Below are 24,823 nucleotides of genomic sequence, written 5' to 3'. Positions count from 1 at the left end.
AGGTTCCTCTAAAGACTTCACATAGAGCTCCCCTATGACCCAGCAATCCCACTTTTGGGCATTTACCCAAATGTTTACAAACAAGACCACACTAAAGCTACCAGCACAACTATGTTTATTGCAGCATTATTTACCATAGCTAAGATATGGAACCAACCCAGATGCCCCACAGTAGATGAACGGATCAAGAAAATGTGGTATATATACACAATGGAATTCTATGCCTCCATCAGAAAGAATGACATTGCCTCTTTTGTTAGGAATGGAAAGGCTTGGAAAAAATTATATTAAGTGAAGTAAGCCAAGCCCAAAGAAACATAGGTCCTATGGTTTCCCTTATTTGCAATATCTAGTATATGTATGAGACAAGCAGAAAAGGTCAGATAATGTGATGTTAGGAAAATGAACCCTTAGATATGTATATAAATGTTTTTTTTCTTTCATGCATTTGTTTCTAACGCATTTATAAGATTATTTCTTTGTTGCTTTGTATGTCCCTCCCCCACAGCATAACCCCTGCTTTCACTATATTTGATGTTGTTATAATTTGTGGAGGAGATGGGGAAAAACAAGTCGTTTAAGGATACAGGTGAACCCATTGCAACAATGAGAAGTACAAGTTGTCATGTCGAAAACGAACTTTACAACTTTGGGGGGGGGATTGGGTGGGAGGGTGGGGGGAGAAGCTGGGAAGGGATGTGAAGGGTAAACAGAGGAGGAGGCTGCAATGCTTGATAAGAAATGTACTCATTATCTTGCCCATGTAATTGTAACCCCTCTGTACAGTATGTTCACAAAATAAATAAATAAATAAATAAATAAACTATATCTTGAACTTCTCTGATGATTCCACAAACAATATGCTTTGATTGCATTTTGAATCCTGATACCGGCAGCTAAAATCTGATACCACTATTAAAAATGAAGTTACAATTTATTTCTAGATATTTCAGTAGTATAATGGCTAGTATTTCTTTTATAATTTTTGTTTTGATATATATCATATTCATAGGATGTGTTTGTGACAGCAGACAATTTTCTCTAATCTCTCAAATTGTTAGGGAACTTTTTAAAAAGTCTGGTATTGTTATATATCCCAGGCTGACTTTGATCTCAATCTTCCTACCTCAGCCTCTAGAGGAGTGCTGGGATTACTGGTATACTCCATCACACTCAGCTTCAAACTCCCTTATCTAAATGTATTTTCATTTTATAGAAAATAAACAAAAAGTAATAGACTGGACTGTGTACTATTAGTAAGGCCCTATGTTAAATCCCCTGCATCAAAAACAAAATGGACAACTGATGACAGAACGAGACAAAAATGAAAATGTATAATCCTCAAAAGACTGTATTTAGCAGTGTATTGTTTTTAATAAAATATGTAGCTTAAGTTAAGCTGCTTAAGACAGAAATCCTGTATGTCTAACAAAATAAACTCTGATATACAGAATATATATTTGGATAATCCATGATCATCTCATTCAAATTCATCATACAAAAGAGAATAAAGAAAGAAGTGATTCTGATCAAGATTCATTGGAAGAACACCTCTTGCCTATTTTGTCCTACATATAATTCTGCCTAGAATATCATTCCCCTACTTGTCCACCTTGAATAGTCCAACTTTTCCATTAAGTTTAGCTCAAATATAATTTGCTTTGTAAAGCCTTCCTTGGTTTTTATTAGGCAGATTTTCCTGAAAAGAGCCATTTTACTTCATACATATTCAAGTCTTATTTGCATATTTCTACATTCATTCATAGGCATCAAGGACTCTTATTTTTCATACTCCTGTCACTCATATGTCACTAAGACATAGGAAGTATCAATCTCCAGGCCTTCTGCATACCAGCAAATAAACTACCACTGAATTAGACCTCCAACTCAAATCCTATTCTAGCCTGGCTTCAACAATTCCTATCTCCTAACATGATCTCTGATTCTTACCTATTGGTTTTCCCTGGCAAATCTAGATCTTCCCTGAAATCATGTCTTTCTTGCTGTCCCAAAAATGTTCACTGGCTTCAAGGAAATGTCTGTAATAACTTCAGAATTTTTCCTTACTGTGTATTCAACAATTTCAGATCAATTTGTCTCTTTAAGGTGAACAACAATGACCTTCAATTTATCACAAATATATTAGCAAATGACTCCTGAGTTCATTTTATCATTTCTAAACCGACTCCATATTTTCAAGCTTCAAACATTAATTTTGAAAATGAAATCACTTTATCTCTAATCTTGGAAAACAGACTTAAAGTAAGTTTCATTTAATATATTTGGCTGATTATTTTTGAGGTTTCAGAGAACAGATTCATATCTGAGAAAATTATCAGAAATGCGTAAGGTTGAAAGTGACTCACCTGTACTCCTTGTTGTACTCAAAGTCTTGTTTGTTATAGACGGGTTTTAGGAAATTACACTCAATGACTCCAATTACTCCCACACCTTCTCCATGAGTTGGCTTAGAAGAAAAATATTAATTTCAACACTTTAGAGTTAACTGCCAGAGGCCTTTCCTTTCAATTCCACATAACCATAGAAAGGTTAACATAATGTTCATGAGTACAGAGTGGCCATCAAGATCTAGAGAAACACTTATACACTTCAGAAGACTGCAAGTGCTACATGGAACAAGAAACTGAAATTCTAGGGCAGAAAATATTCAAACTATGATTTATGGACCTCTAGGTTACTTCAGGGCTTAATAGTTACCTCTATTCCACTCACACAACCTCCATTTTCATCTGGTTGATATGATTGCTTTAAGACTTCAATTTAATAAAAAATTTTAATTCCAAAAGTCAAGATTAAATACTACTGCTCTAGAAAACTGAAATGAAATTTTTAGAGATGTTATGTGATCATTACACATATTCATCTATTAAAATAAGCATTTTCTCCACATAGGCCACAAAACAATTACTAAAGGGATCGGACTTGCAGTGATCATTAATTCTAAGTTGATGCAAGAAGTTTTGGGGTTTTAAATATCTATTCTTTAATGGAAGGAACTGTTTCCAGGTGCTTATTAGACTGACACACAAACATGAGTTGTTTACAGATGATATAACAGTAGCAATGATGTAACAGTAGCCAGGCACTGATAGCTCACCCCTGTAATCCTAGCTACTCAGGAAGCTGGAATCTGAGGATTTTTTCCTGCCATTCAGGCAGGAAAATCTGTGAGACGCTTACCTCCAATAAACTACCAAAAAGCCAGAATTGGAGCTGTAGCTTAAGTGGCAGAATGCTAGCCTTGAGCAGAAGGTCAGGGATGGCAGCCAGACACAGACTTCAAGCTCCAAGACTGGCACACACATACATACAAACAAAAGATGCTCTAACAAGCTAGGCACCAGTGACTCAGGCATGTAATCCTAGCTACTCAGGAGGCTGACATCTGAGGATCACGATTCAAAGCCAACCTGGGCAGGAAAGTCTGTGAGACTCTTATCTCCAATTAACCACCAGAAAACCAGAAGTGGCGCTGTGGCTCAAATGGTAGAGTGCCTGCCTTGAGCTGAAGAGCTCAAGGACAGCACCCAGGCCCAGAGTTCATACCCCACGACCAAAACAAATAAACAACAAAAAATAAAACAACCCTTAAATATTATATATAGTTTGACATATAAATTATATTACATATTTGGCCCATTTAAATCTCTCAACCCTGAAACTATGAGGTAGAAAAAAGTAAAAGTACTGTTGTTTCCATTTACAGGTAAGGAAGCTGAATCACACTGATATTAAATAATTAAAAGACATAGCTCATAAAAAAAAATCAAGGATCCAAATCTCTGTCTTCAATGACCAAATTTTATGGATCTAACATTATGCATTTTTGTCTCTCCAAGATAATGTAAAGAGCAACTTTATTCACTGATAAGTTCATACAGGTAGTGAAGCTGTTGGTATTCTAACTCTGCTTCTCAACAGTAGATACCTAAACAATGCACTCAGTAAATTCTGTAGGCTGACTAAACTTGTGAAGAATAGCAAGCAGCAAGAATTTATGCAACACAAAACAGCTCACTGGTAACACAGAATTCCTATATGAGAATTTAACAACCAGTGTAAGATAGAAGTGAAACCATTAATAAAGTTGTACACTTTACAAACCTGAAATTCTCCTTTTATTCTTTCCAATCCTCTACATCAAAGAGATATTAATCACTCACCTTTATCTGGCATCCCACCTTCTCAAAGGACTTTATGAGCCGATTGTTATGGTACATCATCACTCCAAACTGGTTGTTACTTTTGCAAGAGAATCCAAAAGTGATTCTCACCTGTTTATTCTAAGGAAGTTATTAAGGATACAAGCACCAGACAAAAAAATTGCATTATTTTGCAAGAAAACTCCAAATGCCATTGGATATAAATTGATACAAACCTTCTAGAGGACATTCAGAAATATGTAGCAATCACTGAAAAATATACTTTACCTGCTGGGCACTGGTGGCTCACACCTGTAATCCTACCTATTCAGGAGGCTGAGTTGTGAGGACTGTGATTCAAAGCCAGCCCAGGCGGGAAGTGAAACTGCGGCTCAAGTGGTAGAATTCTAGCCTTGAGTAATGATGAGTTTTTAATGATTCCTACTTGATTCAAAAACCATGGTAAGAGAATGAAAAAAGCATAAAAGAATGATAGAAAACTTTGTATTTTCATTAAAACAAAGTCCCAGCTACTTGGAAGGCAGAAATCAGGAAGATTGTGGTTTGAGCCAGCTTGGGCAAGAAGTTTGAGTATCTTTCTCAAACCTATAAGGGTGAGGCTGCATTTGTCTATGATGCAGAAAATAAATCAAAAGAACAATGTTTACAACTACTTAAGAACTGTGAGCTTTCCAAGACATTGCTTTTGCTTAAAAAGCAATTAATAAAGACTGACCTAATTAATATAGTTTATACCAAAATTTTCTCTAGTATCTGGAATCCATTCCCACTGCAATGGAGTATAGGAGTGAAAATAAGTGCTCTTGTAAATGGCCACCAAAAATTCATGTTAAATTTGTTAACACATCTCATCACAAAAAAACAAACCTATTAGTCTGTATCCTCCTAACTCTATCAAAGACTAAACTTAGACCTGTATAGCAATAAAATACATTATAGCCAAAAAGAATGACAATTTCTAATCAATATACTATTTGAATCAATGGAATACAACAAAGTGTTATATGGATTATAGTGAATTATCCCTACAGCTGAGATTATCAAGCCTGATCGCTCAGAAAAAGCTGAGGATGTTTTTATTTATTTATTTATTTTTGTGAACACACTGTACAGAGGGGTTACAATTACATGGGCAGGATAATGCGTACATTTCTTATCAAGCATTGCAGCCTCCTCCTTTGTTTACCCTTCACATCCCTTCCCAGCCTCCCCCCCCTCCCCCCACCAACGTTGTAAAGCTCGTTTTTGACATGACAACTTGTACTTCTCATTGTTGCAACAGGCTGAGGATATTTTTAATGTTATTGTAAAGGTGGTGTACAGAGGGGTTACAGTTACATAACTCAGATAAAGAGAACATTCCTTTTTGGATAATGTCACCTCTTCCCTCACTTTTCCCCAGTTTTTCCTTCCTGTCTCCACCCACAAGTTGGACAGTTCATTTTCAACAGTGTCTAGTGAATATCACTGCTGCATTTGTTCACCTTTTGTCCCACCATTTCTATGCCCCCTTATTCTTCCAAAGATAGATAAACTAACAAGATAAAAGGAAAATGAAAACGACAAAGAAAAAACACCTCTTGTTTCCATTTCTTGGAGTTCATTTCAATAAATACTATTTGATATTGTACCTTTGTGATCCTGAGAATATCCCATTTTTTACCTCAAAATAAAATTCCAAAATCTACTGAACCATCAGCTACAATGTCTTGGGACCATTAAGAGTTTCCAGATGATTCTTATATAACTGGTGCACATATTAAGACTTAAGAAATGCGTCCTCCTAAACAGGGACATGGCTCAAGTGGTAGACACCAGCCTTGTATGAAAGAGCTAAGGGACAGTGCCCAAACCCTGAGTTCAAGACCCAGTACTGGCACAAAAAAAGCCCATGCGGGGATGCGGGGCTGGGAAGGTGGCTCAGTGGTAGAACGCTTAACTTGCATGCATGAGGCCCTGGGTTCGATTCCTCAGCACCACATAAGAAAAAAGCCGGGAGTGGTACTGTGGCTCAAGTGGTAGAGTGCTAGCCTTGAGCTGAAGAGCTGAGGGACAGCACCCAAGCCCAGAGTTCAAGCCCCGCAATCGGACCCAAAAAAAAAAAAAAAGCCCATGCATTGGGGCTCTGAAACCACTTGTTACACACCTCTCCCAGATCTTCATATTTTCTTAATGTCCTCCAAATAATTATTCTCTTTCCATCCCAAAATCTTCATGGAAACCCCTCTTATGACCCAAGTTGACCCACATGGTAGAGAACCAACCTTGAGTAAAAAAGCCAAGCAAGAGTATGAAGCTCCGAGTTCAAGCCCTGGTAGCAGCAAAAGGTAGAGACAGAAACAGAGAGAGGCTTCCTTAGAGCATACTATAATAAGATTTATATTATTACACACAAATTTGATTTGGAAAAGTCAAGTTTTGGGCTTCTAATGAAAATCCAGAAATTTAAACCTTAAAGGAGCAAGTCAAGTACATGTAGGTTTAAGGATAGTCAAGTACATGTAGGTTTAAGGATACTGTGTCACTCTTTCTTATGGAAGCAGAATTCGTGTGTGTGTGTGTGTGTGTGTGTGTGTGTGTGTGTGTGTGTGTGTGTGTGTGTGTGTGTGTGTGTGTGTGTGTGTGTGTGTGTGTGTGTGTGTGTGTGTGTGTGTGTGTGTGTGTGTGTGTGTGTGTGTGTGTGTGTGTGTGTGTGTGTGTGTGTGTGACATTTTCTTGATCCATTCATCTACTGAGGGGCATCTGCATTGGTTCCACATCTTAGCTATGGTGAATAATGCCATGATAAACATAGCTGTGCTGGTAGCTTTAGTATGTCCTTGTTTGTGATCACTTGGGTAAATGCCCAAAAGTAGGATTGCTGGGTCATAGGAGAGCTTGGTGTAGTCTTTTGAGGAACCTCCATACTGCTTTCCAGAGTGGCAGAACAAGTTTACACTCCCACCAACAATACAGTAGCATTCCCTTTTGACCACATCCCCTCCAGCATCGGTTGTCAGTACATTTCTTGACTATAGTCATTCTAACTGGGGTGAAGTGGAATCTCAATGTTGTTTTGATTTGCATTTCTTTTATGGCCAGATAAGTTGAGCATTTAGGTCCCATTGTGCCCTTTATTTACAATAATTAGTATATGTCTAGGATAATCTTAGCAGATGAGTAGAATACCTCAATAGCTATGTACATATGACCATATAAGATGATGCTAAGCAAAATGAACTCCAAGACATGGACATGTTGTTGTTGTTTTTAATATACTATGTGATTTTTTGTTGCTTTTGTATGTTATTCCCCCTATGGCATATCCTCTATTGTTACTGTATTTGGTTTTGGTACCCTGGTTCTGTATATACATTTATTTGAATTAGGAAAGGGGAACAACACAATGGTGAGACAAAGGATAAAGAAGAACCAATGCAACAGTGATATATCCAAGACAATATATTCGAAACAACACAACTTGGGGGATATGGGGGAGGGAAAGTAGGAGAAAATTGAGGGAAGGGGTAACAAGATTGACAAGAAATGTACTTATTACCTCACTTATGTAACTGAAACCCTCTGTATATCACCTTGATAATAAAAAAAAGAAATCTGAAGTGGATGGTACCCTCTAATAAAGATAAAGGTATAAAAATAAATGAGATGTTAAAAATTTAAAAACTAAAAAGGATACTGTGTAGGTTGGTTTATATATATCATATCCGACATTTGCCAGGCTCTTGGCAATCATCTGGGTAGTCACCTTCTTCTGACGCAGAAAGATTTTCATCCGTGGCTTCATATACAGAATACTACAATATGCCTATGGAACAGTGAAGGGAAAGTTATTGTGCTCCATTTCCAATCCTACCAAAATTCTCATTAAAATACTGCTAGCCAGGTAAGCCTTTGCTGGACAAAGATTTGGCCTAGTTGTTAATACCCTGCTTTCTTATGCCAACAACTACAATGAAATGTTACTAAAACTCATCACCTAAACTGCTTCTGTGGAGACTGTGCAAAGGAATCCTAGCACAGAGTTAAAATTTGATCTTTCATGTTATAGGACATCTAACCTCTCACTGTTGGAGAAGAACCATTCTTACTTACCCGTAAAGAATACTCTGTTTCTGGCAGCTTGGAGGTAAAATCATCAGCCTCTTTTTCTTCAGCATCAAAGTCTGATACCAGGATGTCATACTGATCTGTATCAAAGTCCAACTCAGACTTTCCATCTTTGTTTCTGAGTAAAAAAAGACAGGTACTAATCTAACAAGAACTAGCTCCAAAGCCGAGGGAGGGGGAGACAATTTACATGGAACCCAAGAGAGAGAAATAATATGAACCAATACTCAGGTATGTTTTTCCCTGACCAATAGTGCAAAGGAACTACAAACAACTCGAGAATCACACAATATATAAAGATATTTCCAATTTAAACAAATGTACTGTTTCATAGTAGTGGTACTAATGTCTAAATCAAATTGATGTCAGCTATCCTCAAATGTGGATCTTAAAATAGATCTCAGCTTGCTGAGTATTTCTGGAGAAGTTACTGAATAACATAACTTTTCTCAACTGAATAGATGAATCAAAATCATCTCTCTGGACTTAAGCATTAGCATGAGATACTAAGATTTCCCTAGCTCTAACACTATATCTTAGAAAGAAAAAAAGAGTCAGTCACAGTAGCTCATGCCTATAATCCTAGCAACTTGTGAAATGGAGTTTGGGAGGACTGTTCATGGTCAGCCCTGGAAAAATGTTTATGAAAGCCCCATCTCAACTACTAAAGCTGAACATGGTAGCGTATGCCTGTCATCCCAGCTGTCTGAGAAGTATAAAAAGGATGCTCACTGTACAGATGAAACAAAACAACCAAAGCAAAAACGACAGGGGGGGGGGGGCGGCAGAGGGGCGTAACTCAAGGGATAAAGTGCCTGCCTAGCACATGAAAAGCCCTAAGTTTACACTGAGTACCACAAAAAAGGAAAAAATAGTTTCTACAGAAGGAACAACATATATCTACTAGCTCTCTAGTATACTATTCATGGAATTAACACTTAAATATAATAGTACTTGTATTCCTTTCATAAGGACCTATCTTACGCTCATTGTTTTAGGCCACTGACTTAGGTCCACTCCAAGACCCTGCCACTGCCAGGGGAAAAGAGTCTATTCTGTGGAACTGTAGTTCCTAAAATATTAAGAAAATAAAGAGCATATTATATGACCAAATAAAATTGAGAAACAACTCTTAGAAGCTCTAGCATCACCTCCTTCATACACTAGGCCCCACAAACACTCAGAGTTTTTGTGCTGAAAACTTAATTTCTGTTCTCAGAGCTGAATCGGGGCCACTATGACACGTAACCTATATAAAGCTCAAGCCATCATACTAGTATATTCTGAACTTTTCAAGGTAATCCTGATTCTCAGTATACCACCCATTCAAACACATATAACCTTAGGAAGATCTCTTTCCACCCTGCTCTTTACCTCTCCCATACAAGAAAAAGGGTCTGGAGAAATTAAATCTTTAACTGGGGAATACTACATATAATACCCTCTCTCAAGTATTTTCCATGCCCATTAAGCATTAGCATATGAAATTTCTAAGAAGTCCTGGAGCAAAGCAACATAAATAGGCTTAAAGCTAGCTTTCTCTAAATTTATTGGCCATGCAATCCTTTATTTATAGGACATCTAATAGGATGTAACTGAGAATGTACAAAGGAAGTCTGTTTAATATGTGTAAATCATTGGAAATATCTCAAAAAAACATTATTGGGGGTTCCCCAATAGGTCACAGAGAAGATCTACTTGAAACCTCTTTTTTTCTAATCATAAACTCTGTGTAAGCCAGTATTGTTTGATCATAAGTTTAAGTTTAACCTAAGACAAAAAGTAATAATGACTATATCAGATAATCTGCTCAATTAAACATGTCAGTAATACTTCTATTTCATATTAGTTTTTACTATTTAGGTTTTAATACACTCTTAAATGTATATGTGACATGCTATGATTAAATGAACTATGTATCACAGAATATTTGATTATTTTATTCATGCTAAAGACAGGATCTTAAAACAGTCTCATTATAGTTGAAATTGATCTGCCTCAATGCTTTTTGGACTTCTACTCCAGCTCTTCTAAAAGTATTATGGACCTTATTTTTTTGAAAGATCACATTAATCACTTTCTCATACTTCAGCTTATTAGTCAAACGTAGAATAACTATCATCTACCAATCTCAAAACAGTGTCCATGAATAGGAACTCGAAGTTTATAAAGGATTCTGAGGAACTTACATAGAGTATCCCAGTTATGTGTAGCAATAACCTCAAGACATGCACGCTTTCAACTTAAATGCATAACATTTTATCAAGAACCACTCTTAATACAACCAAGTGAACATTATAGAAAAACATATCCAAATGTATCTGTTTCTCTAAACTAAAATCTGGTTCATCCTTTTTTTTGGTCAGTCCTGGGGCCTGAACTCTAGGCCTAGACGCTGTCCCTCAGCTCTTCAGCTCAAGGCTAGTACTCTATCACTGGAGCCACAGTGCCACTTCCAGCTTTTTCTGCTCATGTGGTGCAGAGGAACCGAACCCAGGGCCTCATGCATGCAAGGCAAGCACTCTACCACTGAGCCACCTTCCCAGCCCTCATCATTTTTTTTGTTGTTTGTTTTTGGGGGTGGGACTTGAATTCAGGTCCTGGGCACCTGTACCTGAGCCTCTTTCTACTCAAGGCTAACACTTTACCACTTTGAGCCACAGTTCCACTTCTGATTTTTGAATGTTTAATTGGAGGTAAGAGTCTCACAGGTTCTTTTCTGTCTGAGCTGGCTTCAAACCATGATCCCCAGATCTCAGCCTCCTGAGTAGCTAGGATTATAGGCATGAGCCATCAGCACCTGGCTTAAACTTTGCTCCATCATTCTACCTTTCTCTATTAATATCTATTATTCTTGGAATAGTATACCTGCGGACGTTCCAAATGAGAACACGAGTTCCTTTTTTGCCTGGAATGGCATCAAACTGGGCCAGTAGGTCATTTTCATTGTTGAAAATTGAATAGTTCAAGATGGCTTCCAGGCTAGGCAAGGAATCCTCAGTAATAATCATTTTTTGTAAAACCAAATACAGTCAAAGGAAAAAAAACTGAACACGTGCAGAATACATCTTCAAAGATACAATACAAAAAAGACAATGTTATATTTGTGAAAATGTCAAAGGCTGAAATCTTAAACTATTTGGAAGCAATTAAGTTCAAATCTTACTGCCATATTGTCTGGGTACAAGGAAATGAACAAGAAATAATTCTGCTATCAGATAAGCTGATATATATTATTATTTTTCAAGTATAAACATAACTATAGCTAGCCTGAGGGGAAAAAAGGAGGCCCTGAAAACTGTACTGAAGCATAGTGACTGGGGAAAACAGACTATATAAATCAAACTACAGAGAAGAGAATAAAAGTATTCAACAGAGTAAAAGTATTTCTGAACTTCTGTCCATGTTCTTATTTATTTTAAAAACATTTAATAGGGAGAAATTCCAGTTAAATTGAAGACATTTGAATATATTTCTAAATTTTAAAATTTACTTGAAACATGAATATCCAAGAGATAGCTGCAACTGCCCAGAAGAAAAATATTCTTAACAAAAGACTCAGACTAGACTCATTTTTAACCAACACTAAATTTTAACCAGCACAAAGGATATTGTTTTGCTGACTGTATGGAACAATTGGTACAATAACCGCCTGTGCATGGACACATTCCAGGTAGGTCTGTGATAGGAGTCCAACAGTGAGAGTACTCCCATTCTTGGTGAAGACAAGAGCATCTTTTCCTAGACGCATGGAACCTGACTTGAAACCATTGCCAAAGACACCGATGGGACACTGGCTCTTCTTTATTACTTTATCTGTAAAGCCAAAGCTGTAATTACACAAGAAAAAAATCAGAAATGTTAAAATCATGCTAAGATAGAATATTGACTTACACTTGAAAAACACATTTTTTTACTCCTTTTTGGTGTTTGCAAACTGTAAGTTAAAAACATAAGAAATTACTAAGGGGCAATAAGACTGATTTTTCTAAGTTGTTTGTGTGTAAAAAGCTCCACAGTGCTAGAACCATAACTTTGTAAATGTAAAGAAGGCCCCTTTTCACCGGCCAACAGAGAGTTGGCAAAGGCCTGTGCAGCTGCTTTCTTGTCTAGATAAAATAGAAAGTTAGGGTAAGGTGAAAAGCATAGTTGCTTGAAGAGTATAAAAGTACCAGATAGTGGCACTGATCAAAGGTAGTAAAGAAGCTATCTTTCAAACCTGTTTACATCATCCCCTAGAAATCTGAAAGTTGGAGATTATGTATCTTCACAATTTCAACTCTCAAAGGATAACCCTTCCAATTCTTACCCTCTGCTCCATCTGCTAGGACAGTTCACTGGAATATAACCAAGAGATAAAAATAGGTAGTTCTGCCTCTGAATATCTGCAAACAGCTGCAGTATAAAGTCTCCCTTGTTCTATTAAGGGCCTCTCACTGAGTCACCTTAGCAAACTCTGTAGCCCCTTTTATGATCAACTTTATCTCAGAGCTAGAACCATTCCCTTTCTTACTTGCCATTTTGATACTCACATAAAAAAGAATAGAACTCAAAAAATTTAAAGAAATGGTATCTAGAAAATTATCTTCACCACAGATAAAACCAATTTTAAAGACTGTTTCTCTCTAGGTGGACTAATTTTTACAATGTTGTACACTACCATATGGTTAATATTTATTGAATCTACTATGTACTGTGTATTGTGCTTAGCACTGGATACACAACAGTGAATAAAAAAGATGTAATTCTTGCCCTCATACTATAGTCTAAAGAAGAATTTAATATGTTACAGACTAGATGCCCAAGAAAGGGGAGTATTATAAAGTAATACCATATCCTTGGGGGTACAAATTTTATTAGAGCTTTGTGCATCCTACAAATGAATATAATGACAAAGAAAGGTAACTTCCAAGGAAATTGTCCTTTGAACAGCAAAGAGCATTCAGTGGGCCCTCAGTATTTCAGGAAATAAGACTTACAAAATGTTAAGATTCAGACATTCTCATTTCTCCTGTGAAAAAATTGGCTAGGAAAGATTGGGTCATTATGAGGATTATGTATTGTACAAATTATATTAAAGTGGTATTCAAACTTTAATATTAAAATGACTCATCATTTTGAGGGCAGAGTATAGCTCAAATGGTATAGTACTTGCTTTGTAAGCTCAAGGCCCTGAATTCAAATCTCAGTACTGCCAAATTTTTTAAAGAAACATTAAAAATATGTCATTCTGAGAATTATCACGTTATTCCCTATCCCTATTTCAGATCTAATGCCACATGTTAAACACAGAGCTTTTCATAAATAGGACTCTTATCTGCCATATGAAATGACTCTGTATGCTTATCTGGATTTAAGGCTTTTATATTACCATACAAGTTTCAATTAGATAGTTAAGGTAAAAGGATAAAAAATAGTGAGACTATATTATTCTCTTATTTCCTAGCCATCTTTTACCTTGTTCCCTTATTAGGTATAAATCTTCATGGTGTTACTCAGTTTTGATAGACCAGATAACTATATAAAATTGAGAAAACAAGTAACAGGATATGGCTAAAAGCAGAATGTAAAAGCACAGATATAATAAGAGAATTGCCGGATGGTCTGGACTTGTTGATGATGTTATGTTTCACTAAAACTTCCCAGGTGCTCTTTTTTCCACTTCAATTCCCAGGCTAGGTATTCTATTTAAATGCACATTTGTAGACATGCCTAGTACCAATCAAACACTAGCATGAAAGCTTTCAACACATGGGCTGGGAAGATGACTCAGAGGTAGAGTGCTTGCCTTGCATGCATGAGGCCCTGGGTTTGATTCCTTAGCACATATAAGCAGAAAAAGCCAGAAGTGGCACTGTGGCTCAAGTGGTAGAGCACTAGCCTTGAGCTGAAGAGCTGAGGAGCACCCACACCCAGAGTTCAGGCCCCTTGACCGACCAGAAAAATAAAAAAAGCTTTCACCACACACAATGAGAGAATTATAAGGAGTAATTTCATTGTTGAATATAGCTCAAATTTTTTCCAGCTAGACTTGGTGGCTCACACCTGCTATAATTCTAGCAACTCAGGCCGTTGAGATCCGAGGGTTGTGATTCGAAGCCAGCTGCCCAAGCAGGAAAGTCCATGAGATTCTTATCTCTAATAAACTACAAAAAAGCTGGAAGTAGAACTGTGTCTCTAGCCTTCAGAAGAAAAGATAAACAGGGAATAATGCCCAGGCTCTAAGTTCAAGCCCCAATAGGACCACACAAAAAATTCCCATGAGCTATCATGGTTTAGTTTAGACTGGTGGTTTCCCTTCAATGAGTCAGCCTTTGCTCTAGCCTCTCATGTAAGAAGCAACATTATTTATACACCAATGGATTCAGATACCAGCTCTTTTACTGTAAATTCTTCTTGAGTACCTTAAGAGGTCACAAAATCTAGACTCTAGTGAGATAAATTTAAATTAGGATGTTGACCAATCGAACAAGCCTTCCCAAAAACCAAAACACAAAGACAGGCACTATTGTTGACTGTATATACTGGTGATGTAATAGAGAAATTAAAACTGCTATGAGCATCCTGTTATTCTCTAGCTTGTTTTAGAACACTTCTGAGCAGAGGCAGCAAATACCTTCAATCTGTGGCTGTTTTTAACCCCTGACCTTTGAAAGAAATTTTCCATCTTGCTAGAAAAAGCAACTGAGTAAATAGGCTACCTAGTTCACACAATATTCCCAGAAGCTAAAGAAAACTTACAATGTGCCTTTAAAATTTTAATGATATGCATTGTTTTTTAATTGGACTTTCAAAGGAATCTGTTTATAAAGAAACTTACTGTCATTGCACTATTTCATCAGCATGAAAGTAGGAAGAGGAACACAGGGCTAGAAAATGGGAGACAGGATAACAAACAGAATTTCTGTAGGCTCAACAATGTTCAATAATGACTTCTATTATTTTTCCAAATACAAAATATGCCCAACATGAAAAACTAGAAAAATATACTTAACATTTTCAAAGCTACTTCTGAAGTTTAGTTATAATCAAGCAAACGATATACAAGAATGAAAATATCAAAGAAATTATTTTGTACAATTCAATCGATTTAAAAGAAAAAACAGATTAAGTGACCTCTTGTAGGTAAATAATATTTTTAGCTCATACAAATTTGTTTTAGCATTCAAACACAAATCCAGTACATACAGTGTATTAAACACTCACTAAAATAGTCCCCTAGAATTAATGTTTTAATAAGGAGGAGTTGCTCAGAGCAAATTAGTGGGAAACATGTTTAACCTGTAAAAACAGAGAAGATACTAAATCTAAGGAAGTTTCTGCCTGTTTTGCTCCTTGGGAAGGGAACAAAAATTTTAATAGATGGATACTGATCCTAAATACTTCATTTCAAATGTCATTTCTTCAGAATAGCCTTTTTTTAAGTCCCCAGGCTAGATTCAATCCCTTTGCTAAATGTTTTCTTAGAAATTTCACTCTTCTCTTCTAGCACTTCCATTGATAGAACAACAGCCTACTTAGTTCTACCAGTAGTCCAGTTCTCTCAATCCCTTTGCTAAATGTTTTCAGAAAAATTTCAAGCCGGAAGTGGCGCTGTGGCTCAAGTGGTAGAGCACTAGCCTTGAGCTGAAGTGCTGAGGGACAGCGCTCAGGCCCAGAGCTCAGGCCCTGGGACCGGATCCCCCCCAAAAAAAAATTCACTCTTCTCTTCTAGAACCTCCATTGATAGAACAACAGCCTACTTAGTTCTACCACTAGTGCAATTCTCTTTCTCACTAAACTATTAACACTTTGAGAACAAAAGGATCATGTCTGTTTCTAGTACCTTGCACACAGGTGCTCAGTAAGAATTTATTTAACACATGAATGAATCTGGAACAAAAATTGTAGTTATTTTGAAATCATCCTTTTCTTCCCTCTTTCCTTATACCAACTTTCACATGCAAAATAGAAGGTAATCAGGTATGCTGCACCTATTGTTTGATGTCTATGTCACTGGGATAAGGTATGCTGGGAAGGACTCATTAAGATAAGCAACTTTAGGGGGAAATTGCTATATACAGAACTGGTTCCATCTCATCTAAATTTTTTCCTTTTCTAAATATTTAATTTCACTATTTTTTAATGAAAGATGTAGAAATATTGGTAAATTGTCTTTTTCTTAATATATTATCAACTTTGAGGAAAAATTGATGTTATAAATTAAATGATAGGGTCAACTCTCATACTTTCATCAACACATTGTCCATGCTTTCATCTCCCTTCTAGGGGCTTTTCTCAAATGTTCTTCTAACTATGGGGATCTGAGACACAAAGTATATAGACTTGAGTTATAAAATATAACCAGTTGCTTTGACCAAACTTAACTTTTGTTTCATTGACCGATCAACGGGTTTTCTCTACAAACAGGGATAGTAATTTATGATAGTTTCAAAGAGAACGGCAACCAAATAAATTTTTCATTTTTACGCTTCCTCCTTAGCACCCCTCAATTTTTTCTCATGCTTTCACATACTCTAGTTCAGGAAGCCACATGAAATAATCAACCATATCTGCTAAAAAAGCAAGATAAGGAAGGAAATAAACTCATCTTGTACTCGAGTGTAATAATAATAAAGCACAAACGTACTATCAACCATAGAAAGAGTTATAAAGTGAACTGAGAGTGACAGCAGAAAATTATCATTACTTCAACAGTTAAAAAAAGAGAATTTCCTTACTCTACTAGAAAATCTTCCAAGATTATACATGTGAATGCTTATCTTGCATAGGCCTCAATTATCTTCATAGTTCTAACACAGAAGTCATCTCAAATCCAATACTTTTGACTGAAAAGTAAGCTTAGGTTAATCAGGGATTGGAAAGGTATTTTTAAAAATTACTAAGCCTTAAGTAGAATTCAAGTTTGTAAAGTCAAGAGGAAAGAAAGAGAATGAAGACATTTTTTACCTGAGCATTCGGTGGAGTTTGTGAGGTGTCATCCCACATCCATCATCAGTAAAGGTCAAACAAGATTTACTCTTGACTTCTTCAACATCTATGAAGACTGTCCTGGCCGATACATCTGGATCTACAGCATTATCTGAAAAAGGTAGAAATCTTTGATATTAGATGCCTCTTTCCAATAGTATCAAATCTCTATAGTTCAACCAGGCACCAGTGGCCTGTAATCCTAGCTACTCAAGAGGCTAACTTCTGAGGATTGCAGTTTGAAGCCAGTCCAGGCGGATAAAGTCCATGAGGCTCTTAATCTCCAATTAACCACCAAAAAGCTAGAAAGTGAACTGTGGCTCAAGTGGTGGAGTGCTATCCTTGAGCAAAAAAGCTCAGGGACAGCATCCAAGTCCTGAGTTCAAACTCCAGGACCTCCCCTCGCCACCAAATTTTCTACTTCAGTATCTCCATGACATGGGAAACTGTCCTTGTATTCCCCACATGAATGATCCTGAAAGTACATAGGGAGCATTATAAGCAGCACATGTACACTGAGTTATGGAGAGTAACAGGGCAGCAGAGAAAGTTATGAAGCTGATTTCTAGATTTCATGAAATAGCTGATTTGTAATCTGCCTTTCTCCAAGATTAGGATCTATGGTGAAACTATTTTGTAAGCATTTTGCTTTGATTTTTGGCCTTATCAAATTTCTTATCTTTTAGCCACTTCACTGTTCACAAATATGTATAGTAAAGGGGTAGCTAAAATGAAAAGTTGAACCAGCAATCTTGGCAAAAAATAGTTATATATTACACATATTACAGTTTATTTATGCTAATTTTATTTCCTACTTTTTTAATCACCTCTGTTAACACAGACTTTATCATGATCCCTGTTCATGACATAAGAACCATTGAAAGAGTCAGGGTGTTAAAATCAAATCATTTTAAGTGACTGCCTAAATCCCAGTGATGGCCACAGGCATGCTTAGAGAGAAAGAACAATTCTGCTGGTTTTTATTTCTGGTCTGTCATGGGGCTTGAACTCTGGGCCTGGATGCTGTCCCTAAGCTCTTCAGATCAAGGCAAGTGCTCTACCACTTGAGTCGCAGCACCACTCCAGTTTTCTGGTGAAGATAAGAGCCTCATCAACTTTCCTGCCCTGGCTGGCTTTGAACCACGATCCTCAGATCACTGCCTCATGAGTAGCTAGGATTGGAGGTGTGGGACACTAGGGCCCGGCCAATTTTGCTGTTTTTGTATTAGTCTTAAAGGTTAGGTTGCCTACTCTCCCTGCTTTCTTTTGGGAGTATTGAGGTTTGAACTCATGTCCTAAGGCTTGTTCAAATGGTATTCTATCATTTGAGCCATGCCTCCAATCCTGTTTTCAACAGTTATTTTAGAGATAGGGTCTTGTGGACTTTTCTGCCGGAGTTGGCCTTGAATCATGATCCTTCCATTCTCAGCCTTTTGAGCACCTAGGATTTCAAGTGTGAACCATGGATGCCTAGTTCTGCCCCTTTATGAAATGAAAAGTTCTGAATTAAAGTAAAACAAAAACATAGAAAATCTCACAACTTCTCTGGAGTTACATCTTCACTTTAGTTTAATTATTTGACTCCAAAGACATCAAATGTAACCATATTTTATTACATATTTGGCATGTACCCACCCCCTCAAAGACTAGTATTGTCTGGTGACTATATCTTTTGCCACAGGCCACATTTTAGACAATTGTCCGTCACTGACATATGCAGCTCAAAAGTTTCCTTAAGACTCACTAGCACAGATACAGATATGTTCTGTAACACACGTTGAACAGTGTTATTATTTGTGCCCTAAAAGATGAGCTGGAAGCTTGAACCTTAGTGTGGTGGTGCCCAGTTAGTGGAACCTTGCAGGGTGAGGAATATTTTCCTGCCGAAGGCCACTTGGATATGATACTATTATCATTCAAGAGCCATACAAAATTATCAATACAGGTAGATAGGCCATTGAAAGCCAAAAAAATCATTACCAAATGACTTCTGTAGCCTTATGTGGCCCCCAGACCAGATGTTCCATCACTGCTAAGAGGTACAGCCTATGCAAGATAATTAGGTGGTAGGGGATGACTCCCTTGGAAGGGATTGATGCTGTCAAGTCTGAAAGGGCAGAATTAGTTCCCAATAGAGTGTTGCTATAATTTGAAGACTGCTTTGTGAGTTTGGATCCTTTTTGGTTTCTCTACCAAACTTGTTTGGAAGCAGTCAGGAGGCTCTTGCCAGGATATCAGAACCAAGCTGTGTGGACTTTCCAGCCACCAGAACTATGAGGCAAACAAATCTGTTTACATATAAAGTACTCAGGCTCCGGTGTATTGTTAGTGATACAAAATGGACTAATACAGATAGGTTCCTTAATTGTTCCTGTCTTTACTAGCTCTTTAGACTAGATAGAGACCTTTCCAACTCTTCCTTTGCTCTGACATTGTACACTGCTTCACTGAAATTGGGCTGCTGGGTGAGCCAGGTAGGATCCTAGTCATATACTTGTCCCACTACCACTGACCAGACCATGTTATTTCCCAAATGGTAACTTCCCTTGCAATCAAGAAAAATGCTGCACATATTCAAATATACCCATTTACAATGCAATTAACAGTATCAGTTACAACCAAGTGAATGTGTGGAATATATACCATATAAACAAGCACAGATTAATTTCAAAGACCACTATGGCGTTGCCAGAGTCATTGGTAAGACCTATCAGTGACTATGACCTCAAAAAAATCTGAACAGCAGAAAGGTACTTCCAATAGCCCCACAGGAGGGTTGAGTTCTGATAGTCTTCCAAGTCCAAATGGGGCCTGAGCACCATATTATGCGCCAAGATAAATGGGTTAACTATGGGCAGGAATTACAGGTTGGCATGCAATGGTAGGTTTATCAGAAAGAAAGTTCTTAACTTTGTAAGATTAAAGAATTTTTTCTTTTCTCTGACAGAAGGATCCAACACTGTATAGCTGTCTGCACTCCTTCAAGAAATTTTACTTCACAAGTAGGGCCTTGTATCAGTCATTCCTGTTGGTATACAACCAAAGACTAATGCAATTTTGTCAACAAAATGGGCATCATTTATACGTGGAAAAAGCAATCTCATCTAATGCTTTATAAATATTCACAATTCACATGCAGCATATTAATTTCAATTACACGCTCATACAATAGTTCATAGTTTATTGAATGAATCAGCACAAAGGCCTCTGGCAAAATTGCTCTTTTCCTCCCAAACTTTACCAAGTTCTTTTTTTTTTTTTTTTTTGTCCTGAGGCTTGAACTCAGGATTGGATGCTGTCCTGAGCTGCTTTTTGTTCAAGGCTACTGCTTTACTTGCTTGAGCCACAGTGCCATTCCTGGATTTTTCTGAGTAGTTTCTTGGAGATAGTCTCAGAGACTTTCCTGCTTTGAACTGCGGCCCTCAGACCTCAGCATCCTCAGTAGCTAGAATTACAGGGGTGAGCCACTGGCACCCTGCTACCTGTTCCTGGTTTTGTTTTTTGGGGGGAGGGAGGTTTGCTTTTTTTAAAAAAAAAATACCAAAGTGTTTAAACACAGACACTTCAAGAGTTACACAGTAGTTGTCAGAGCAGCTAACTTTTATCTCCTTGGCTAGAAACTCATGGAGTACAAATGGTAGGGTATACAGGAGAGGCCAGGGTCAGCTGGATCAGCAGGGAAGATGAAATCAGTAGATGACCACTAGCAAACACAGCTTTACACACCTACTTACTTGCTATTTTATATAGCCTTTTACTCTGCCTCAACAAATTATAATATAATCAGCTTCAACAGATGAATTTATATCAGTAAGGCACCAAACTGGCAGCTTGTTTCAACTCTTTGCTGCTTAACCCTCTAAAAATTGGCCTGCAAGTAGCATAGGCTTTTTTCTCCCCTAGTCCAGTCCATGAACATGGAGGACAATGAGCAAACTTTTATTCTTCTCTTCTTCCTTCACTCACTACTTAGGCGAGAGCTGTATTGTGAGATTCTGCAGTGGCTTTACCCCTAACCTGGTGGCACAGTCCCCTGTGCTACTACTATCCCAGGGAGTCTTAGCTTGTCTCCCTTTAGTGGGAGGACCCTATCACTTTGGCATGGACATGAGAATCCTGGGTCTTTGTCTTCTAAAAAACTTGCAACTGAGGTCTCAAATCTCACGAGAAACAGTGATAATAAGAAACTATTTGACAGTGATAGCCTCCCATGAGAGATGTGGTGTGTAGGAGGCTGCTTTGAGACAGTGCTTTCACAAGCTTCTATCTTTGCCTATCCAGGTACATGGATACTTGCAAGGTTGCCATGTCGTTTGCTGACTTACAGTCATCTGTTGAGTATTCTTGCCTGAAAATTGCCTCTGCCTGTGCACAAACATGCGCACACACATATATTGGCACTAAACTTACCAAAAGTTTGAAATTCAACAAAAGTTTTGGGAGCTCAGTGGTATAGTACTTGCCCAGCATGGATGAGGTAAGACCCTGGGTTTGAGGCCCAGACAAAAGGATTAATAGACTATCTTATATACCTTCATTCTCTTATTTTTACAGACTTTATTCTTTGTATTATATTAACAGCCTCATAACGCATCTTTCCAATCCACTTCTCTCTCATCCAACCCATCTTACATACTGCTTTAAGAGTAACTTTACTGAAGCACAGCTCTGATCACGTTATTCTCCTGGTCAGTAAAGTTCAGACTAACAGGCCAAATCCCAGTGCCTCCTGGTCACATCCTGATTCCAACTCACCTTTCTAACGTAATTTCCTACTTGAAACTTGGAGTAAAGAATACCTGTGTTTAAATCCTGGATCTTTTAAGATGCTAGGCTTTACTTCTTTGGAAAAATACATTAATTCTCTAGATCTCCATTTCCTCATCTGCAAGATGGGAAAAGATAGTAATACTATTTGATACTGCTATTTATACTATTTAATAGCCTCAAAGGGTAAATTTAAAAAGATATTTTAAAGGTTCTTTACAGAGTTTCTGAGGACCTCCATGCTCTAAGTAAATCCAACAGCTCAGTATTCTCCATGCTTCTTTTCACATATCCAGTTATTCACCTAGTTGTTACTTTATTAATTTTTTAGTTGTCATTATAAAGGTGATATACAGAGGGGTTACCATTTCGTAAGTCAGGTAATGAGTACATTTGCCGGGAAATAGATAAGACCTAGAACAAATCATGTTAAGTGAGGTAAGCCAAACTCAAAGAGACCAGTGGTGTATGTTTTCTCTTATATGTGGAAGCCAGTTGTTCCTTTACACTGTAATGCCCTCCCGCCACCACATACACATGTCCCAATCCTTCAAATCTCAGCTCAAAAGTCACCTCCTTCACAGTTTTTCCTAACTCCCCCCTTCCTGATAAACTGGAAATCGTTGCTTTTTCCTGTCAACTCCTGCAACAGTGAGTGAATCCTTGCTGCTATATTATTTTCTATTTTGTGTCAGACTAAACAAACACTTTCTGTGTTTATCTCCTCTATTAGAAATGTGTATGTAAATTGTATTCATCTATGTACCTAGCATAATGGCCTTATTCACAGTGGTTGCTCAATAAATATTTACTCGAATAATTCACTAGAAAATTAATGCATGTAAGTAGAGAAAATTGTTGAAGGAAAACTCAAAAGGAAAGACTTGGATTACCAGTTAACAGGCCAGTGTCCCTTTTTCTTATATCACCACAAATATTTGTGATTTGGATTTAAAGTCTGTTTTGGTACATAATAACATCCATATTCACACTACAGTTAAGCCATCTTAGGCCTCGTCTAGGTTTTTCATACATACATGTTTATATATTAGTATTACAAAACTCATTAAACCTTAGTAAATCACCTAGCAAGCACAATACACACAATTCAACACATGTATTGCAAGATGAAAGAACAACAAATACCTCCCAGCACATTTATGTCTCCCACCCCCCACTATGTTATTAATCTTCTTTTTATGTTACATGCACAAAGACCTCATCTCATTCTGCAGAGGTTTATGAGGCACAGTGCCAAACCTAAAATATAGAGTGTTTTTTAGAATTTGAAATAAACCAATGCCACCATCTATTTTAGTCAAACACGGCAAAACATTTGGTGTCACCTAGTGAAAATCACCAAAATTTTCAGTCACCTTCCAAGTAATCCTCCTCTTACTATCAAATTCATGGCTTGGCCACCGAAATGACTTAGGAAAGGACTAGGTATCCTAAGGCCACTCAGTCCAGGAGCTCTGAAAACGGTTTCAAGATTTTGTTTTGTTTACTACTCTCTTAAATCTCTCCTTTCTTTCAGTTTTTTGAAGCGTTTAAAATGTGCTCTGTGTGCTGCTGTGTTTTATGCAGGAGTGCCTTCCTTCTTTGCTGTCCACACAGTATTCTGCATAGTACCACAAAAGCTGGTGGACTTGGCTTCCAGGGATCAACCAAAAAAAAAAATGCTTTAAAAGCAAACACCGGTAGAGCGAGAGGTTAAGTCCTCAGTATTCATTCCAGCGGTGTGAGGGCGCTCGTGGACTACGAACCCAGCCCTAGGCAGCCTCAGGGAGCCAAATGCACTCGTGTCATCTCTTAAGAGATGTCCCATCATTCCTAGACTTTTCTTGTGTCCAAAGTTAAAGAAACCTTTTCTCGATCTTTCCTAATCACCCCACCCAGTTGTCTGCTCTTTTCCCTCGCTGGCTTGGCGTTCTCAGTGGATTGCCAGCCCCCGTGAAGCGCAGCTGCCCGGGCCTGAGAATTTTATGCATCTCCTTTGGGCTGTTAACTGTAACAAAGTTGCCGAAATCCCACAAGGCAGGGAGAAAAACCACGCTGGAGTCGTAAGTCTTTGGATGAATACTCCTAGTTTCCTTCGCTTTTCCATGGAACCTTGGGAGAGAAACCCACCCCTCCTCCAGGGCTGGTGGAGCTGGGGCCGGTGCCCAAGTCCCCTCTCAAGCCGTGGCCTTAAGCCCAACCCAGACCCCAATTGTGACCCCTGCCCAGGCCCACGCGGCTCTACGCATTAGAGTCGCGTCCGCAGCACCACGCTGGCACCACTGCCTCGGCCCAACGCAACCGGGCCCGCCCTCACCACTCACCTAGCAGCTCCGCGATGGCACTGAAGGGTCGCGTGTGGCTGCTGGAGTTGCTCTGTAGGTAGCGGGGACTCATCTGGGGGTGAGAGAAGGTCCCGTCCCGCGTGAGGCCTCGGCCCGCCGAGCCCGCCCCAAGCGCCCCCCGCAGCCCCGGGGCCCGCGCGCGAGTCCGCCCCCTCGGGCTATCCCCTCACCCCCAGTCCCTCCGACCTACCGTGCTCAAGCGGATCCCGAAGGCCTGTGGAACATTGCCTAGCCGGGACAGCCCGACGCCTGGTGGCCCAGAGCCCGCCGGGGCCCCTCGACCCAGTAGCATTTTTTTGGCCGCCACGATAGTTGTCTGCTGCCGCCGGACTGCTACCCGGCCGCCCTGGACTAGTCCTCACTCCCACTCGCCCACGCAGCTGGCGGCGGCCGTCCGGGACTGGTCGTCTCCAGATCCAACCCGCAGCTGGCGGAGGCGGGGCGCACTCC

At 38.5% G+C, this 24,823-nt stretch overlaps 1 protein-coding gene across 1 annotated transcript in view; it reads right to left on the bottom strand.

Moving 5' to 3' along the window:
- The window catches only part of Morc4 (MORC family CW-type zinc finger 4), a 54,485-nt gene extending 29,697 nt beyond the window's left edge, over positions 1-24,788 (bottom strand). Inside the window, exons 1-9 of the mRNA XM_070039971.1 lie at positions 24,564-24,788; positions 24,353-24,425; positions 17,241-17,373; positions 11,904-12,121; positions 11,160-11,307; positions 8,277-8,409; positions 7,861-7,989; positions 4,185-4,304; positions 2,367-2,467 (exon numbers count right to left, since the gene is read on the bottom strand). Of these exons, the coding sequence (XP_069896072.1) occupies positions 2,367-2,467; positions 4,185-4,304; positions 7,861-7,989; positions 8,277-8,409; positions 11,160-11,307; positions 11,904-12,121; positions 17,241-17,373; positions 24,353-24,425; positions 24,564-24,665 (1,157 nt within the window). The 5' untranslated portion in view covers positions 24,666-24,788. The remainder of the gene's footprint in view (positions 1-2,366; positions 2,468-4,184; positions 4,305-7,860; positions 7,990-8,276; positions 8,410-11,159; positions 11,308-11,903; positions 12,122-17,240; positions 17,374-24,352; positions 24,426-24,563) is intronic.
- Between the last annotated feature and the right edge of the window lie 35 nt (positions 24,789-24,823).

The sequence above is a fragment of the Dipodomys merriami genome, unplaced genomic scaffold (assembly GCF_024711535.1).
Source record: "Dipodomys merriami isolate MVZ:Mamm:240054 unplaced genomic scaffold, mDipMer1.0.p SCAF_3, whole genome shotgun sequence".
Classification (NCBI taxonomy): domain Eukaryota; kingdom Metazoa; phylum Chordata; class Mammalia; order Rodentia; family Heteromyidae; genus Dipodomys; species Dipodomys merriami.
The sequence above is the reverse complement of the archived record's forward strand: the minus strand, read 5'-3'. Positions and strand labels throughout refer to the sequence as shown.